At 41.3% G+C, this 19,976-nt stretch overlaps 2 protein-coding genes across 2 annotated transcripts in view; one reads left to right on the plus strand and one right to left on the minus strand.

Moving 5' to 3' along the window:
* The first annotated feature begins 765 nt into the window (after nucleotides 1-765).
* On the plus strand, nucleotides 766-14,660 carry HELB (DNA helicase B). The gene is made up of 13 exons (XM_042815696.1): nucleotides 766-952; nucleotides 2,456-2,827; nucleotides 4,182-4,405; nucleotides 5,255-6,127; nucleotides 6,808-6,979; nucleotides 7,803-7,944; nucleotides 8,223-8,353; nucleotides 9,121-9,205; nucleotides 10,136-10,195; nucleotides 10,746-10,950; nucleotides 12,289-12,423; nucleotides 12,655-13,086; nucleotides 13,589-14,660. The coding sequence occupies exons 1-13, from the start codon at nucleotides 766-768 to the stop codon at nucleotides 13,676-13,678; spliced, it is 3,108 nt and encodes a 1,035-aa protein (XP_042671630.1). The 3' UTR covers nucleotides 13,679-14,660.
* GRIP1 (glutamate receptor interacting protein 1) overlaps nucleotides 14,514-19,976 on the minus strand; it is a 105,420-nt gene continuing 99,957 nt past the window's right edge. Inside the window, exons 22-23 of the mRNA XM_042815873.1 lie at nucleotides 18,480-18,626; nucleotides 14,514-16,246 (exon numbers count right to left, since the gene is read on the minus strand). Coding sequence (XP_042671807.1) covers nucleotides 16,010-16,246; nucleotides 18,480-18,626 — 384 coding nt within the window. The 3' untranslated portion in view covers nucleotides 14,514-16,009. The remainder of the gene's footprint in view (nucleotides 16,247-18,479; nucleotides 18,627-19,976) is intronic.

A 19,976-nucleotide genomic window follows, 5' to 3' on the forward strand; every position in this document is an offset into this window, starting at 1 on the left:
GAGCTGGAGGCTCCTCCGTTTTCTACAGAGGAAGAAAGCAAGGAGCTTGTTGGCTGGTTGTGCTGGTTCCAAACCACTGTTTTAAGCAAACTCAGTGTAACTCTGATGAAAACACCTATTCACTGGATGAGGTGAGCAGGCAGTAGTGAAAGGATGGGGCTGCTGTTAAAGAAGGTGTGCTACATAATAACCTAGCACAGATAAACATATTAACTAGTAAGTAGTGGTAGTTTGCTTAGAACATCATACACCAGCTGCTTCCAGCAGGGAATAGGGGGATTTTCTGCCGGTATATAGGACCTGTGTGACCTGTGGTAGGGACCATGCTTTAGCAGTGGGTTGGATTCGATAGTGTCTTGAGGTCCCTGTGATTCTGTGGTCCTGTTAGATCGATGGTGAACGTGTTATGGCTCGGGATTTTCCTCCACGACGTGCAACGAGCTGCTCTTCGGCGAAGTTTCAGGAAACACAAAGATCTGCGTTAAAAGTGAAAGCGAAACCTGGAGCCGCCATGTATCCCGGGCTGCACCACAGGGACGTGCAGGTGGCTTTAAGCGAGGATCTCATGAAAAACTCGCACATCGGTTATGCAAAACATTATCCTGCGTGGGGGAGGGGTGCAGCGAGGTGAAATGTATCGGATACGGTGGAGATCTCAGGTGAAGACCCGGCGGTTCCGCGAGTTCCACCGCCGCAGGGAGGGGAGCGGGGCCGCGCACCCCGCACTGCCCGCCGTCCCCGCCCCGTTCCTTTCCGCGGCGCGACATGGCAGGCACGGGGCGCGGGGCGCCTGCGGAGCTGTGGGGGGTGCTGCTGCCTCCGCGGCGGGCGGCCGAGGGCTCGGAGGACGAGGAGGACGAAGAGGTCGAGGAGGAGCCGCACTTGGCGGAGGCCGCGCTGCTGGAGGCTTCCGGGAGGGAGCTGGCGGCCGCCCTGCCCCCGCGCCGAGCCGGTGAGGGGAAGCGGGAGGGAGAGCGGGAGCGCCGGGCTGCCGGCACGGAGCTCTGGGCGATGGAACGGCAGGCCCTGCTCCGGCATGGCGGCGGCGCGGAGCCTGAGCGGGCAGCCGTGCTGCTTGGGCCGGGCTTTGTGGTGACTGCTAGCTATCACCTGGAAAGGTAGCCCGTCCGGGCTCACTGTCCTTCCCCGGTTTCTGATTTCGTAAGGAGGCACAGTGCCTTTTGCACTCGTGTGGGCCTGTGCTGCACATAACGGCCAATTAATTAATTACCGTAATGACGTGGAGGAGTGATATAGGATCGTTTGAGTCGGAAGGGACCCTTAAAGGCCATCGACCGCCCTGCAGTGAGCGGGGACACCTGCGCGCCATGGCACGCCCAGAGCCCCCCCAGCATGACTAACCATAGTTGGCCTAAGGTCTGCTCCTCCTACAGGTGGACGTCAGAGCAACTCCTTCCCATTAGACACTTATGCCTATACTGTTTGAAACGTTGCTAAATTCTTCTGAGCAGCAGGGAGGGGAAATAAATGGAAATGTTGTCTTGGAGTCGAGTTCTGATGCTGTGGCTGAACGAGGAAGAGTTCCTGCTGAGGGAGTGAGGGTGGAGAGAGGAGCGCAGCGAGTGGTGAAGAATGCCACGGTTGTTTTAAGCTGGTGCTTGCATGCGTTTTGGTTGGCTCACATGCAGGAAGTATTTGGCATGCAAATACATGAAAAGAGCATGCAGGCATTGTGGTATGTAGAACCATAGGATCACCAAGGTTGGAAAAGACCTCCAAGATCACCCCGTCCCATAGCCATCTACCACCAGTATTTCTCACTAAACCATGTCCCTCAGTACAACGTCTGAAAGTTTCTCCAACACTTCCAGGGTCGGTGACTCCACCATTTTCCTTGAGCTGCCCATTCGGCACCTGGCTACTCTATCAGAGAAGAAGTATTTCCTAACGTCCAACCTGAATCTCCCCTGGCACAGCTTGAGGCCATTCCCTCCAGTCCTGTTGCTCTACGGTGCTTTGTGACAAAGCTTGTCCAGAATTTCAAACTGTCTTGGTATATATGGTATAAGCTAGATGTTAAACTATATGTTAACATCTTTAACTGATTAGAAAAATATTCTTGCACTTAATTTTGTAGTTCTCACACTTAGAGAAGCCGTTTTAGTTCTTGTTTCTCAGGTTGGTTGTAATTTCATTTTTAAATACTACCGACAAGACTGACATTAGGATTTTCATGAAAACTTGTGTTTCTTTCCTTTTATTGCTGTAATTTACTGTACAAAAGATAAAAATAATCTTCCTGGACAGCTTGATCTAGTGTCTGATTTAGTGGGTGGCAACCCTGCCTGCAGCAGGGGGTTGGAAGTAGATGTTCTTTGAGGTCCCTTCCAAGCCAAGATGTTCAATAATAACCAAAACTCTCCCAACTAAAGTAAACTTTTATTTTTTACGGCTAGCAGTAACAGTGCATTTATTTTTCTTCTTGATGTTTCAGCTATTATACAAGAGAGCTCCAAAAAGGAATATGAAGTAGTTGGACGTTTTCCATTAGTTGGCCCCTGGTGGACAGTTAATGTTAAAGTTAAAAAAGGGGGGTCAAAGTATTTCGTTCAGGGATATCCATCCTATTTTCTTCGAACCAATATAGAAGACAACAACCGAGAAGTCTTCTCACTTTTTCTCAAGGAATGTGGAGTTCCTGAGTATTTTAAGAAGTTGTTTTTTGCCTGGCTACCTGCAAAATCTACACTAAGTTTTGAAAATCTTGAAGAAAAACTAAAACATTTCCAAGTTGCGCACTTATCGACAGGGAAGAAACAAGGAGACACTAAGGATTTTGATATCTTATACTACGTTTGGAAATCAGGTAGGTATATCATGTGATATTTTGAGTTTTATGAGCTAATGGGTGAATTTGAACTCCTCCCATCAGCAGGCTGGGGAGCAAAGTGGGGAAACACTGGAGTGTCTCCACATGGAGACATTTCAGGCGTACTGAGGATCCTGGTGGGAATGATGATGTTGTGAGTGTATGAGTGTTAGTGACTGAGTCAGTTGTGTGCTTCTGAAGCAAGCATCTATTCTGTTCCTTCTGATACTGTGATTCAACTTCAGTGTTCTATCTGCACACATAAAATATGCAAACCACTAACAGGCATTCGGTGTGTGGGACCAGACTATAAATGAGATCTTCCACTACTTACTTGGTTACTGGACTACAGGTTGGAGGTTACAGTTCTGGAAGTCAGGTCGTGTGAGATAAGAGAGTTCATAGCTTCTGTTAGATCTGAGCTGACTTTCCTCCAAATCATGTACGTGAGGAAAATTTTCACAATTCTGTGGACTTTTTATTCTGTTTTTGTGATGATAGACAAATTCTTAGTACTGCTTACAGACTTCACATCTTTCCATGACTTTGAAGATATTGGCCTGTGTACTGATAGGAGCTCTGGTCTGATTTCTGATCATAGAGCTCTGATCTAGAACTCTACATGAGTTGTCATGGGATATATGGATCACTTCTGATTGTTTAATATGTTGGTACTTACTTGTGAAAAAGATTGCGCAGTGAGCATAAGTATGCTGTTCTCTGTTTTTGCAGTTGGCAGATTTTTCCCTAATATCCGACTTAAATTAGTTTGTTACTAATTAAACTTTATTTTTTCTCTATATTTGGGCAACAGAAACAACTACTGCCCCACTCCATAGGTCATGTTGCTACTATTGTAGTTCATTCTTCAAGCCGTGAAGTGATTACTTAAGTTTGGGGTCATTGAGAAAACTGTTCCCCACTGCCTTTCCCCACTGGCTTTCCTAAGTTTCTGTGCTGATCTGATATTACAAACTTAGAAGCCTGTTTTCTTGTTCTGGATTTTAAACATTCTTCTGTACACGTGTATGAAAATTGCCCAATGAGGTCTGAAAGGACTTTCTACAAGATGCCATTGAGCGTGTAGTTTAAACCAAATGTATGATGCGCATTTTCCAAACGAGTACATTGAGCTGTAGTTTTTATCTGTTCACTTTTTTTCCAAAAGCAGTTCAGAGAGAACAGACTTAAAAAAGAATTTGAAAGGGCTTACGAAGAGTGAGAAACTGCAAGAAATTAGAGATGCTTTGGATATATGGGAGGCAGAAGGATAAAAGCCAGAGTCACTTTAATCTATCTTTGCAAATATTTTTGGATATTGCTTCAAATTTATGGTTTATGGTGCCTACAGTTGCAGGGAAGGCAGTGTTGGTAGCCCTGACTTACCCTATGATACTGGAATTCTTGCCTACTCTTCTGCCGCGCCATTTTTGCTCTCTTTTGGATACGGTGTGCTGGCAAAGAAGGACTGAAAATGATGATACGGATGGTGAGACGGTACATTTTGAAGATGAGATACTAACAAAGTTGGATGAAATATTAAAAAACGAGCCATGGAAGCTTGGATTCAGCAGGGTAAGTAATGTTAAGAAGGGTAAAAAATGCGGTGTTTGCTACATTACATCTTCTTTAGAACACAGTATCCTTTTGATGATGTTCAGTTTATTAGCTGGGCATTTCTGGGAGCTAAGCTTAGTTCATTTTGAACTGCATGATTTACTGTGCTCAGTTTGAGCAGTTTTTTTTTTCCAGTTGTTCTGTGGTTAATCAATCTGAAAAGATTTAAAAATCTATTATGTTGCAATGTTTTGCTTAGTCCTTCCAATAGGAAATAGAAAATTAAGTCAGGCCGAAAGTGAGAACTTTAAGAACAATTTAAAATTCACAAATCTGCTTTCCAAGTTTATACCAGCAAGTGGAGTTTTTCTGTTCTTAATGCATAGAACAAGAGCATGCTTTCATAGCAAAGGTAGATAAGTTACACTTTAAGAGATCATCTGGTTTGTGGTACTCTTCTTTTTAATATTATGGGACTTGTGGTCACCTCTTACATTCTTGGTGTCCTTCACTGGCACCAACTGCACTTGCTGTGCTACTTTGCCGCTGCGCCTTGCCTTAGTGCACATCTACTTTAGATGTGAACTAAAGCTGAGTAGTTAAGAAATGTGACTTGTTAATCTCTGCTTCAGCCCCACAAGCTTTTGCTCACATCTGTTCTGACTTGTCTCTAGAAACCTCCAGTTTCAGAGACTCAGCTACCTATCCAGTCTATTTCAGTGTGTCACATCCTTTCCACCAAGAGGTTTTACTGATGCCCACTTTGATTGTTTTGCAAGTTGCGTATACTCAGAGGAATGGTAATCAGCAAGAGTGAAAGTAATATATCTGAAATAAATGTTTGCTTTGATTCTTTTGGGGGAGAAGATTACTTACAGGGAACTGAATCTTTCTTACTGTGAGGCAACGTGGGATGCCTTCCGTCAGTGTGAACACCTCCTCTGGAAGATTCCTGACTTGCAGAAGAATGCTTTGATTCTGTATAATAAACTCAAGAAACACTGCAGAGAAATGGGACACACTTACGAGGATCAGGATGAATTAACTCGTTTTGTATCGGAAGATATGTCCATTGAGGGTGCTTGGCAATCTCTGGAATTTCTGAAAGATGAGAATATAGTGATTAGGGAGAAGACACTGGTGTTTCTGCCTCATCTTTACAAATCTGAAAAAGACATTGCGATGTGTATAGGTGATCTTCTGTCAAAATGCTCCTGGCAACTAGATGTTGATGTGAGAAAAATACTTAACGCTTCTGAGATGTCAAGAGAAGTTGTAGACAGCAAAACGAAGGGTATCCAGGCTCATGAAGTGGAACATCTGAAGGAAGATAATCCAGACAATCATCACTGTGAAAATCAGTTCCCTGAAAGGGAAGCGGCATCTACATCTGGTACCCAAAGTAAAGCAGAGGTAGACCTAGATCAGGTGATCGCTATAGAAAAGATTTGTTCTAATCCTGTCACAATCATAAGTGGGAAAGGAGGCTGTGGGAAGAGTACAATTGTTAGCAGCCTTTTTCGGCACTTAAAGCAGATAGAAAAAGAAGTGGAAGCTGCTTCTAAGGACTTTGAAGAAGACCTGGATGTGTCTGAGGAGTGGGATACTTTTGATCGTCGTTGGGAGTCAGAGGACACTTGCTCAAAAAATCCCTTGAATGTTCTGTTTACTGCACCCACAGGGAGGGCAGCAAGCCTTTTGAGTGAGAAAACCAAGCTTCCTGCATACACTCTGCATCAGGTGAGGATCTTTTCCTCTTTTTTAACAACGTCACAACAGACCTATAGACACTGTTGATTCTTGTTTTGGAAGAAAGCTTTTTACTGAAGTTTCCTTAAGAGTTTTTAGCTATTAGTGATGATGTTTAGGTACAGCTGGCCAGCATCTGAATATCAGTGTAACATTTTGGGAAACCATAAATGAGGCATTTGGAATACATTGTTTGCTGTAACTTTTTTCTCTTTTACATGTATCAAATATGTGCCTTTCTAGGGTATCTGGTCTTTTTAGCTCCTTGTTTTATCATACAGTTTTATAGTCTGTTTCAGATGTAAGAACAGAAATACCTCCTTAGCTGGCAAAGCTGTTTCCCAATTGCAAGCAATCCTATTAATACCTGCACATATGTGAGGAGATGAGCAGCCTGGGGTTGGATGATGAGATGAATTTCATTTACACCGTTTTCTTACTTACAGATATGTACCGTAAAACTTTATTTTTATTTTTTAGAAAGCCAACTGTTTGTTAATAAATTTAAGTCTCTGTTGTCCAAGCTCACGACAGGTACCAAAAAGTTCATTTCAGAACTGAAGGCAATAGCTCTAAATACAAGATTAGAATATACCACACTATGGCTATCTTTATAAGACAGTTCACAGCTGATTAGTGCCAGAGCATGATTTATTTCAATTTGTTTCTAGATCATCTATAGTTTTAAATCATGGAGGCAGACTGAAAAAGAAGTGCCATGGAAGTTTTCTACTGTGACAGTTCTGATTGTGGATGAAGGAAGCTTGGTGTCTGTACACATTCTTAGCTTAGTTTTAAAGCTGTTATGTGAGCATGCTCAGCTTGCCAAACTTATTATTCTAGGTAAGTGGAAAAACTAAACAATTAGGAATAGACAATATTTAATATAATTTAATAACGTACAAAATACAGTAGAACTATCAGAGCTGAAACTAATCTTGCTGACTCTTTAAAAGCCCAGAAGGTTACACTGTTCTCTCCTTGGCTATTTCTGCTCGTGCATGAAGTCGAGTTAGAACAATCAGACCCCAACAGTTTTCCAACTCAACTGTCAGTACGAAAGGATCGGTGTCTCTGTTATCTGTTTAGCAGTCTTTTGTCTGATTCTGAAAGTATTGTGACTTCTATGTGGTGGCTTATCACACCTTGCAGCAGGGTGCAAGAGTTGTAAAGAATTGAAAGAATTGAAAGAAGATAGTAGGAATCAGATGTTAGGAGACAAGTTCCATAGGGTCCTTAACACTAGCATCAATTTGTTTTGATTCAGAAGGAAAACAAGTATAAAATGACAATTTTCTTCTTTCTTACAGTGCTTTTTTTGGTGGTCATTTTTAAATAGGTAACTTTCAAAATGTGTCTGGACAAGATGTGATCATGGTCATAATCAAACGTGCTCCTTTGGCATTGCTGAATGGGGAAAATGTAAGGTTTAAATTACACCACAGTCTGATTCCCCAGGCATGAGGTTCTTGGATTCATTTCATGTGAACTGTGGACACTTGGATTCCAAAGTGTCACACTATGTTGAGGGCTGAGTCTTTGAGTGCTTCTCTGGTTGTTTCTTTCCAATACCATAGGTTTTTTTCCTGTTTATTTTTGCTTGTTTGGTGGTTCTGTAGATGTTCTATTGATACTCCTCACAAATACTAACTCACATTCTGTTTAGGTGATACTAGGCAGCTACCAAGCATTGACCCTGGCAACATGCTAGCTGATATCTTTAATAGTTTAAAATCAAGAGGCTTTTCTGTGGAACTGCGAACTAATCACAGAGCTGAATCCCAACTCATTGTAGATAATGCAACAAGGTAGGATTTCCTTGTGGATGTAAGCTTTCTTGTAGTAGAGCTGGTCCTTTAACTGCACTCAAGTGCCTAAAGAATCTGTAGCACTGTTTCTGTTGCAGTTTCTCACTGAAAATTAGTATCTATATCCATATGTGCTGCATGCATTAGGATTTATTCCACATCCCTATGTATTGTATGGCATGTGGGCTAAAATTTATAAATGATGAACTTCAGGCCAGAGGAATACTTCAACTGGAAATAATATTTCTTTTCTATTTTCCCTCCTTTCTGCTGTCCAGAATCTCTCTCCGGAAGCTTCCTGAATTTGATGAAGTGCTGAAATTTTCTGGTTGGAATAAAGAGCTGGCAATGCCAAGCCCTGAGAAGAAATTCATTTTTATTGCTTTGCCTTCTGGTGGGGGTTCTGATAGTACGTGTGTACATTTTGGTTGTGATCTTGACTTTCCCTTTGGTAAAACACTGGCTGTTAGGCTGGAATGAACGTTTTGGGGAGATTTTAGTCTTGTTTAGCTTTGTGTATGGTGTAAAGGCTAGATTCATACTTTGAAGTTTGCCTTCTGTAAGTGCACACAGCAAAACTCATGGGTGCAAAGGATCTGCTGTAGAGCTCCAGTTCACCAGTTGGGTTTCAAATTGGGTGTAATGCAGCTTCCACACTGACCCTTATTGGGTAAGTGGCATGAAGGCCTTCCACTTGATACACATAAAAAATCTTCAGTTTGCGATTTGGAAAAAAAAAAATAGTGGGGAAAAAAAACCAAAAACACCTCATCTTGCTTTAGTCACTTCCTCAGCTAACAGAGTACTAAACATACATTTCTTCTGTGAAACTGAAATCTATAGTGCCCTGGTTTTAAGATGTTCTATCCACACCTCTCTTATGCACTGTATAAAAACATGATTTTGCATGAAATACCATGTATGCAACTACTTTCTAGAAGAATAAGATTTTATCTGTTGTGTCACTCCTGTCTCCCATTTTTGGGATAACTGCATGATGCTTTTTGAGAAGATATGTGTGTGTGTGAGTGTATGTAAATACAATTTAAACATTGTGCATTCAAACAAGTAGAAATGAGGCTGAAACAAGAAATGAGCAAAGGCAATTTCATACTGAATTATGTTTTTCTTAAACTGTTTGTTCTTCATCTTTATCTTTTATGTCTTCTAAATCAGACTTGCAAGCTGCCATAAAGGCTTTGCTTAAAGAAGGACCAGGATTGCAGGATGCCACGCAGTCACAGTTCCTTGCTTTCAGAAGGTAAATGGGCACATAGGCAAACACTGAAAAATCCTTGCTAGCAGCCACAATCTAAAAATAGCTGAATGTGTTGAGCTGGAAAGACTGGTGGTAATGTCATAGAAAGTGTTAGAAAAACAGACCTGTGTCTTTTCTTAAGCTTCTTGCCCCCAGTCTCTTCATGGAGATCTGCTAGATTTTCCTACAAGCTTCACATTGTTTTACACCACACTTTTTGCTTTTATGTTTGTCACAAGGACAGACACAAGCAGTGACGTTTTGCAGTGGATCCTATGAGACCCTGGCTGTGATGCTGGCAACGAGGCAGTGTTCTTTTGTTTTAATGAAGTATTGAATTGAATTAATGAAGTACCTTTTCTCAGCAATTAAAAATACTATTTGCAGGTTGCCAGTGTGCAAATAAACTGATTTGAGCATTTCAGCTAGTTCACCTGTTGCCAACATCGAATAACTCTGGAATCAGTTGTATCTCTCCAGTCTGCATTCAAGTAGGAGACTATTATTAATGATTCTTCTGTAATATATTTTTAAGTACTTAATCTGTGTTTAAAAGTTAAAATTCCAGGTCTCTAAATGGCAAATATATAAAATGAGCAAATCTCCTGGCTAGCTATAATACACCCACCACCAAAAATATTTTACCTGGCTTTAGTTTTTCTTCAGTTTCATCTGAACAGTGAATCACGCTAATCTAGGTATGCATTAAAAGACATCACTTTTTTTATTTGGAAGAAACTGTACTGTTACTATTTTATCTTTAGACTCTGAATCAGTGATTGTTTTCAGTTGATGGTGGAAGATCACAGCTGAGATGGACTTTCTCCATTGCTTTTTAATTATAACGTTAACGTGGTGTTGCATGTAATTGCTGTGTGTTTCCTGTCCTTTAAGTACATCATGATTTTTCCGTGTTCTTGTTTTGCATGGTAGGCAAGATTGTGATCTAATAAATGAACTTTGCTGCCAACACTATTCGAACCATTTAACCAGGTAAGCCACTGCTTGGCAGTTTTCATCTCACTTTGTTTTTGTGTCACAACAGGCCACAACCTGAAAGAAAATTCTGAAGCATTTTAAACATTTTTGTTTGTCTCTAGACCTGATTATTTATGGTAGAGGTCGTTATATTTCTTTGATAGGTCTTTTAATTTTCGTCCTGGACTTTGAAAAGGGAGAGGATAAATTGTTTGCCTGTTGTTTAAATTGTCAGTGACTTCCAAGGTTTTGAGTGAGTGATTAAGTAGATAAAATTGACATAAAAACAACTCTGAAGAAAAACGTTAATTATTCTTCATGTTGTGTTATTTCTAGATCAATACTGAAATGTATTGATTTGGGAGCAGCATTTTGGTGTTTGTTTGTTTGTTTGCTTGAAAGAAGTTTGAGAAACGCCTTTTAGATGTGAGTTGTGTTCACTGTTTTGAGTGTAAGTCAGATCTGTATTCTGACTCAGGTACAGAGAGGAGAAGGAGTAGAAATACTGACTGATGATAAATGCATATGTAGTAAATATGTCTCACTTTTTCTTTCTCTGACCCAGAGATCATAAAAGACGACTTTTATTTCAAGTTGATGACAAGATTTCCTGCATGAGAAATACGTACCTCAAGGATCTCTTACCAGACCCTGGTATTGGACAGGATCCTGACCACCAGAAATACAGAAATGGAGAAACCACCCTCAGTACAGAGACTACTGAGGAGGGCAAACGACTGTGCAATGGAGATATATTTTTCATAACACATGTAAATTGTTGCTGCAGGAATGTGTGCAAATAAATAATGGTATCCGATCCACTCCTTTTTGAGTCCCCAGAGCAGTGCAATTTTTACTTGAAAAGTTCAGTCTATAATAGATACCTGATGGTCCTGATAAACTGTTGTGAAATGCTACCTTCTTACGAGAAAGAGGCAAACTTGCAATGGAATTGCAGAAGTATCTCTGTCATTTTTGTAAAATGTTTTTCAGTTGGTTTCTTTTGTTCAGCACTGCGAGTTCATTTTTTTGTTCTAAATTCTATAAATATACATTGTGAATGCATTGTAAATGAAATGCAGTCTTCTTGATGTAGGTAGAAACAGTCTTAGGTAAAGAATAAGGCTAATGTTGCTGCTTGAGTTCCCAGCAGAAAACTAAGCTGCCAAATAAACATACCAACACAAAGCCCATGTATTTTTCTCCTGGATTGTGAGTTGAGTTGACTCAGCAAAAGGGGCACTGGAAGCATCAGTGTTTGTGCATAGGAAGCAAGGACTGTGCAGGATTGGTGGAAGAAAGCAAGCTTGTCTCCATTTCTGGTAGCAAATGGTTAAGAGGGCTTACTGGTAACGTTTCATGCTGTCCTGGGATAATCTTAGTTTTCTGGGTATTAAAACTTCATATATAGGATTTTTTCTTTTGCACTTAACAGGACTCAGGGTAGGCCCTGTACAGTGCAAGCATTTTCCTTGAATGTGGTCAGTGGAAGATAGTGATCTCTTGGGCTTAGTGTCTTCTGAAACTGTTTCATTTGGTTGACATTGCAGCTACCTTAGTTTTGGAGAAATACAGACTACAGACACACACACAGGTACACAAGTTAATCAAGATGATCAGAGGGCTGGAGCAACTCTCCTGTGAAGAAAGGTTGAGGGAACTGGGCTTGTTTAGCTTGGAGAAGAGAAGGCTCCAGGGAGACCTCATTGTGGCCTTTCAATATTTGAAGGGAGTGTATAAACAGGAGGGAGAATGACTGTTTATGAGGGTGGATAGTGATAGGACAAGAGGGAATGGTTTTAAACTGAGACGGGGGGGGGGGGTTAGGTTAGATATTAGGAGGAAGTTTTTCACTCAGGGTGGTCAATCACTGGGAACAGATTGCCCAAGGAGGCTGTGGATGCCCCATCCCTGGAGGCATTCAAGGCCAGGCTGGATGTGGCTCTGGGCAGCCTGGTCTGCTGGTTGGTGACCTTGCACACAGCAACTGTTGAAACTGGATGATCATTGTGGTCCTTTTCAACCCAGGCCATTCTATGATTTTATGGTTCTGTGATCAAACTGATAATACAGGCTTACCACTGAGTGTTGTTATGCTATTTCTTTAGGATGTAGAAATTAATAAGCAGCGCTTACTGACCATCAGCAGCACATACGGCTCCACGTACACTGTGAACTATAAGGCTCTGAAGAAGCTCTGTCATATAAAACATGCATGGGCCAGAACTATTCACACATTTCAGGTAAAAAAAAAAAAAGACAAAGCAAAACAAAGCTATCAGGTGGTAAAACTTTCTCATGCTTTTCTTCGTGGCAAGGCACTTAATTTTCACTTGAAAGTCTCAAAGCAACTCAAATTCTTTGGATGCAGGATAAGTATCTCCAAGTTCCCCGTTGTTGGAAGCTATCCTTTTTATTTTTTTATTCCTTGATGGAGATGTTCATTTGCTAAGGCATTCTTAAATGCATTTCAGGGTTCTGAGGAGAAAACAGTTGTCTATGTGGTTGGCAATCCAGGCCGTCAGCACTGGCAGCACGTGTACACAGCTGTGACCAGAGGACGCTGCCGTGTCTACGTTATTGCTGAAGAGATGCACCTCAGGAAAGCAGTCACTAACAATAACTTTCCCAGAAAAACTCGCTTACAGAGGTTTTTGAGAGAGGCAATTGCAAATACAAACAACTGCCTGACACAAACACCCTCTCCTCTGAAAACGAGCTGGCCAGGTCAAGAGCCTGGGACCCAGCCTGTTTCTTTAATTCGAGATGTTCCTGATCCACCTGAACCTGGAACTGACAGGATTCAGCTAAAGAGCTCAGCAGATCTCAATAAGGAGCACGTGGGTAATTCGCAGCAGATAAGTCCATGTAAGAGACAACAAAGCCACGCAGAGGATTCAGAGGATGTAAGTATCTCCTTACTTTTGAATGTATTTGAAGTTCAAATATTGGAAAGCTTAAAACAAACTCTTGTGTTGTCTTTCACCGCTGCAATTAGCCTGGATACTGTTACGATGGTTCTGCTATTTATAATTTCCAACATGGGCAGAGTAATATGTGGCTAGTGAGGAGAAAGAAGTTATCATCTAATAGCAGCCAGCTTATGGATCGTGTTGCTGACTGCAACGATCTTTTGGGGAGCTTTATCCTTCCTGCACAGAAGTCAGCTGTTAGGAGCTGACCTGCTGCGATACATTTATATACAGTGCCATCAGTGAAGTAGGCACATTTCAAATTGTCAAATATTTTAATGGGCAAAATACACGCTTATCAGTTTTTTTTAATCTTCCTGTATCTAATTTCTGGGAGCTGTCATGGGTGCAGACCTTTCGTTTTTTTGAAGCTGTTTTTGGTTACTGTATTTTAGTTCTGGTTCAAACTCTGATGATGTGTTTTTTCCTTTGACAGCCATTAGGAAAAGACTCCCCACTTGGGACTGCCAGACTCAGGAGCCTAACTTTGGAGCAAGTAACTCCCAGGAAGCTTTTCAAAAGCTGACCTACAATTAACTGTCCTCTTCATGAGTACATCTGTTTTGTTTAAGGTTTCTGGAAAGGAGAAGCTGGGTATGCAGATGACTTTCAAAAACCTTCCTGTAACTGCATTTTCTCTTCGGAAAAATGCATTTTAAAGCGAGCCTTTTATATTTTCAGTGTTTAGTAGAAGATTCCTTGGTGTCAGTCCTCAAAAATCATTACAGTCTTTTATTTTCCTAAAGAAGGAGCTCTCAGGATCCAGAGGTTCACCTGAATAATACACGGGCATTCTTTTGTTTGAGCACTCCAGGCACAGCTATCGGTTTTATCTGTATCTCCTAAAGCTGCAGTACTGATTAGAATCTATGGCTGTGCCAAAAGCTGCAATTTGCTTTTCAGCCAAATAATAAGTTTGCAAACAGGAATTCACATTTCTCTAATGTGGCAGAACTATGGGCATTAAGCTTTGATGGTTTACGAATTTTAATCTTGTTAAAATGAGAAACAGAAAATGCAATCAGTGACACAGCTACTTTTTCCCACTCGGTACTTGAAAGCAATGCAGAACTTGCTGCTGTTGCTTCCCACCTGCTAACGTTCTTGGAAGTAACATTCCAAGTCAGAACCCAAATAACGTCGCCACTTCCTTTTTGTTGTACTGCATGACTTGAGCAACTGTCATGGCTGTGATTAAATGAGCTGAACATTTACTCACACTTCAGACAGACTTTACTAAAATTTGGAGGGTTTGCTTATTACTCTTGATATTTTCTTCTCACATCAGGAAAGAACAAAGCAGACCAATACTACCTTTTTTAACGCCCTTAAATCACAGTTTATTTCAATTTATACAGTTTTTTTCCATACAAATATTTGCAACAGTTTGAATTTCAAAAAAACATACATAGACGATAAATATCATGCTATTAAAGTATTAAATTTGTACAAAAATACTTTACAGTTTAATACTTATTTGTTACAAATAAAAATACGTATTTAAGTGACTTATGGACTTTTTTTTTTTTTACATGACTCAGCATTGAATGTTCCTCTGACCTTTTGTGGCAGTGCTGCAATATAAATGAGACAGTTGTGTGCGGGGGGCAGGTGAGCTCGTTCATGGATTGGAAACAGCAATAGGGATACAGATAACAGTTTAAAATGACCAGAAACAGTTCCGTAGGGTGATTGCTTGGATGTGGTGACTCTACAAATGTACAAACCCAGTATCTTTATATTCACCAAGAACAATAATTACCAATAACAACTTGAATACTGGAATAAACCAAAGCAGCTGCTGGTGGGCATATAAAGCAACTGGCAGTATTTTATTGCTTGAGGGGAGTGGAGGGAATCTGTGATGTTTGTAAAATATATTTACAGTTTTAAAGTCTAAAAACGTGTTGTAGGGGGATGTTTATCATAAAGAAGGCTGAGAACAAAGCATTTTAAATGGGACGCTGGTCCCCCCAAGAAATCGTTTGGCTTAAAAAGCTCATGTAGAACAGTAGAAGTTGATAGGTTTATGGATCATTAAAGAACTTTTGTATCAATCTTCCACTGCTATTGTTTTAAAAAATCAATTTTCTTTTAAAACCTTTCTAATTTGTCTGAACATTTCAGTTTTACTCGTCAGTAATCCTCCTTCAGAGGTTTTTAATCCCGCTAAAAAAGTCTCTACTTAAAAAGCCTTGCAGGCTGCAAGACCTGCCATTAAATATGTCATTGCATAGGGAATAATAACATATGATCTAATAAAATTTATCCCAGTTGTTGGGGAGCAGTGTTCACCACATGCCGCAGCTTCCTACAAGCATTCTGTTCAAACATCTAACCCGTGCTTTGTCTACAGAGTGTCCCCTGCTTGCCAGCAGGACGCAGGTCCCCAGAATGACAATGCTGGGCAGCTAACGAGAGCACGGGCTGCAGCACAGCATTCTTCCTCAGCCAGCTGACACTGACTTCCTGATCAAATGCTTTTAAAAATCATGTAACCTGGACACCGCTGTTAGGAGTTAACTGCCCTTTTCCCCTCACACAGCTGCTGCTGCTAAAGGGAAAGGACTGTTTCGTTTATACCATGTATAAACATCTCCCCAGTTTCCTGTATGGGGGGGGAAAGGCCCTGACGTTCCGTTGCTAATGGTAGATTGTTTAGAATGGAATGATTTAACAAAGAATTAAACTTCTAAAAAAGTGATCGTGAATTAATATAAGCCTTGAGACGGACAGACTGACCTCCTGTGCTTTTTAGTGCTATGTTGTATCTGAGCTTACCCTCAGAGAAATCCTAAAGGGATTTAGCACCATAATTGTCTTTCATTACCAAATGTCCCACTAAAATGATTTTCTGCTATAAAGTGTTTGTGGGATCCCGTGTCTCTGTATTCATGTTACCATGCTCGGTCTGTTGAAGAAAGGCATTATTCTGCTTGCTCCACTCCCCGCTCACTGAAGGCTGTTGGTCTGAGCTTCCTTTCTGAGATGCCAGTGGGTTTCTGCTGATGACCAGTTCCAGCTTATTGCCAGATTCTGCGATCAGGGGCACAACCAGACAGCAGTCAAAGTCCCTGGTACGAACGTGGTTTACCTGAGCAATTAGAAGATTGATTTTAGGTAGGGTTTTAAGGAAAAGGAGACCACAAGAGAAACAGATTCATCTATGAGACAATGAAGGCTGATTTAAATACTCTTGGTAGAGAACAGCCCAGTACAAGACTACTTAACCATAGCATCTGATCTGAGGGTACAGGTGAAGTTTTCTACCATTGCTTTAACAGAATGAGGCCGAAGCAGGCTTATTTGCCCTGCTTATAGTGGTTAGCACTGCTTACAATGTCTGCTCCATAAACGATACTTAACAGCACATTGTTTTTCCCACTTTCACAGCTTTCATAGTATTCACTGAATGAAATGCCATAGCCCACAACTAAAATTTCAATTCAGGTTTTCTCTTGTGTTAATACAAAAACATTTTAATAGACTAGCTGACCAAAAAAAAAAAAAGTTTTTTCCTCCCAGTCCAACTTGGCACTGCACAGATGTGGTCTATAAATGCAACATTACAGAGAAAATCTGCCTTTAGTTCTACTGCATAAAAGCCCAGATCATCATGAGCTGCTGCATTTTCCTACCCAGTGCCCTAAAGGATTTATTTGGCGAGTGGCACAGAGAATTAAGATCATTTTTCCCCTTTTTCCCATTTCCCCCACATCCTTTCCCAGTAGGTACACAAAATAACAACACTGCTTCTCACTGAAAATACAGTAAGCCCCGTAGAGTGTTTGGTCTGTAAGTAATGCCTCCTATTTATTTCCATGGAAACTACAGCAGATATGAAGAGCCCAGTAACACTGTTTGATTGAGCAGATTCACATCAGCTACAAAACGCTATTTTTCAATGTAGTCACCACCATTAGCTATGCATTTTTGCCAGTGATGAACAAGAGCCTGCATGCCACTCTTGTAAAAGTCTGTACCAGAAGTGACCCACTGTCTCATGGCTGCTATGACAGCACTGCTGCTAGGAAAGGTTGCCTGTGCAATCCATCTTTCTTCAGCCCAAACAGATGGAAGTCAGATGGTACCAAATCTGGTAGTGTGGTAGGACAGTCCAGCCAAGACTGGCAATGTGCTCCACGGTCTTCAAACTAGCATGGGGCCTGGTGTTACCATGTTGCAATAGAAAGGTTCTTCTCTGGCCTGACTGGAAATTGGAGCCTTCAGCTTAGTTAGCATCATGATGTAGCGGTCAGAATTGGTGGTTTGTCTGGGATCCAAGAAATCCAGAAGGATCACTCCTTTCCAATCCCAAAAGACCCATCACTCTACCCACCGACTCTTGAACATTTTCACTGATTGAGAATTCATGTTGCTACTCCATGGACTGCCATTTATGAGTCCAACTTGGAGTGGTGTCGTCACATCTTGTCCCCAGTAACATTGCGATCCAGGAAACTGTCACCTTCAGCTCTAGTTCAATATTAGTTCACACTAATATTAGTATGTTCATACTAATATTAGTTCAACTAATACTAGTATTAGTATTAGTTCAAAACACCCTGACAAACTTGAATATAGTGCTCTTGCTGTTCTTCTGTGAGCATTCATGGGACCCACCTGGCTCAAAGTTTGTGATATTGCAACACTGTCATCATAGTTTCCAACGCACTGAAGCCAATACTCAGCTCTGTACACAGTTCTCTGGTCACAATCCACTGATTTGTGCAGATGAGCTTATCAAGATGCTCTTCATTTCATGGTGCAACAGTTGTGCATGGCCATTCAGATTGTGGCTTGCCTTTCATGTTGCTGTCACCACTGTTGAAATGCACCACCCCCTGCCTATCTACACTCACACCCACTGTTTGCTCTCTATAAACATTCAGCAAGTGTTGCTGAATGTCAGTGGGTGCCATTTTTTCCACATGGAGGAATTCAGTTTCACACCTTTGTTCTATCCACACTTCCATGTCAGACACCGTTGTGTCAGACTGTCCCTCTGCTGCCATCTGTCACACAGCAACAGCATGTAGCAATACTGGCAGGAAGGTTCAGCCCCTACTGCCATACCACCAACATCTGTCTCAGATGTCATGGACCAACATAATAAAATAGGAGGCATTACTTTCAGAGTGGCCCTCATAGACAATAAAGCTGTTCCAATTGAGTGCTAACACAATTTTATGCATTTTTGTGCCCACACATCTGTGTACACAGATGACACCCAAACACCATGCAGTCTGGTTACAAAACTTTTTACAGAATGGACTTTTTATGTCATGTCCATTCACAATAAACCTGAGTGGTGACAAAAACATTACCTGTAGAAGTCTGTCATATGGTTTCAAACCACCCAGATCACCAGGGCCAGCTGGTCGAATGTTTTTAACGTACACTCCTTTTTCTAATAAACCATCTGAGACACTGAACCCAAAGTCTTCTCCATCAGAGTCCTTGTACAAAGTTACCTGTGGAGGTAATTGACATAATGATACGGTGGGGAAAAAAAGTTTGTTCTCATCTCTACAAGCAGTAGGCAGATCTCCTTCCTACGTTTATTTCACATTACAGCAATCACTTATTTACCTACTACTTGGTACTTCTACTGTATGGGAGTTGGCCCCATTTTTATGATGATGATCTTTATGATGATCTTAATGGTCTCAGCGTGACTGGGAATTGATTAATTAACTGTCACCAAGAATCTCAACTCAACTGCAAGGCTGTGAGAGCTGTTAACAAGACTTGGCATTTCTACGGTGAAGGCCAATATGCAGTGACAAAGAAAGACTTGTCCTAAACTAAACCTGTGTCATATCTTCCAAAATACCACTTGCAACTTGAGCCACATCAGCCTTCTTTCTCACCAGGTAGTGGTCAACCCTGTAAGGTCCAGTCCCAACAGTGCTCAGTATAAGAGTTACAATGCAACCTTCTAAGAACACACAAACACAGCTCCTACATAAAGACACTGCAGGAAGGGTATTTTGAAGACAAGCAATTGTGTGATGCCAGCATAGATACGTTAGTTACACAGGCAAGAGACAGCCATTCGAAAGTAGGACATGGATGCTAACTGTGTTAGGAGAATGAGGTTTTCTATATGTTCAGAGAATTAGTACTGTGAGAATAGTTCTGTGAGTTCAGTTATTTGCTAGAAAAGGATTCAGAGACCTCTTTGTAGATGTGCCATGTGTAGCTTTTGATTTCTTAAGGTTATTTTTTAATTTTTCTTGCTTTGCTTCTCTCTTACATTGGGCAAGCAGACCTATGCAAGAAAATGGCATGGCCTCTGATTGACATGTCAGTGCTGCCAGAAAGTGTGTGCTAATACAGACACATACCCAAAATCATGCTCTTACTAATATCGTTCATTTCACTTCAGGTTCAAAATTCTGCTTCAAATTATATCTTGGCTGATGAAATGACAGCATGGAGTGCTCTCTAATTTTATCATGGCTTGATACAAGCGAGCTCCAAGTACTGCAACCACTCGCATGTGCCAGCCACTAATGCCATGCCTAGTGGGAAGCAGGTTCTGACCCCTTTGACCACTCCTGGTCTGGAGCCATCTCCATAACATTGAATTCATCTCTGGTGTCTCTGAATCACAGAATCCTTCCAATTAGAGGGGATACTGGAGGCCTCCAGCTCAGTCTCCTGCTTAAGGCAGGGTCAGGACTGAGCTCAGAAGAGGCTCCAGCACTCAGCCGGTGTTTCACAGACGAATGCCAAGGCACAGCAGGGTTGGGCACCATGATAGTTGATGCTGTTCCAGAAAGCTTCTGAGACTCTGCCTTAAAAACCATTGTGGAAAG

The sequence above is a fragment of the Centrocercus urophasianus genome, unplaced genomic scaffold (assembly GCF_019232065.1).
Source record: "Centrocercus urophasianus isolate 14NV4802_14NV808 unplaced genomic scaffold, USGS_Curo_1.0 seq_15, whole genome shotgun sequence".
Classification (NCBI taxonomy): domain Eukaryota; kingdom Metazoa; phylum Chordata; class Aves; order Galliformes; family Phasianidae; genus Centrocercus; species Centrocercus urophasianus.

What these genes read in the sequence shown, in the direction of transcription:
- HELB (XM_042815696.1), top strand. Translation starts at nt 766, where the DNA reads ATGGCAGGCACGGGGCGCGGGGCGCCTGCGGAGCTGTGGGGGGTGCTG. An exon ending in TATTCGAACCATTTAACCAG is followed by an intron (nt 10,196 to 10,745) that starts GTAAGCCACTGC and finishes TCTCTGACCCAG; the next exon opens with AGATCATAAAAGACGACTTT. An exon ending in ACGCAGAGGATTCAGAGGAT is followed by an intron (nt 13,087 to 13,588) that starts GTAAGTATCTCC and finishes TTCCTTTGACAG; the next exon opens with CCATTAGGAAAAGACTCCCC.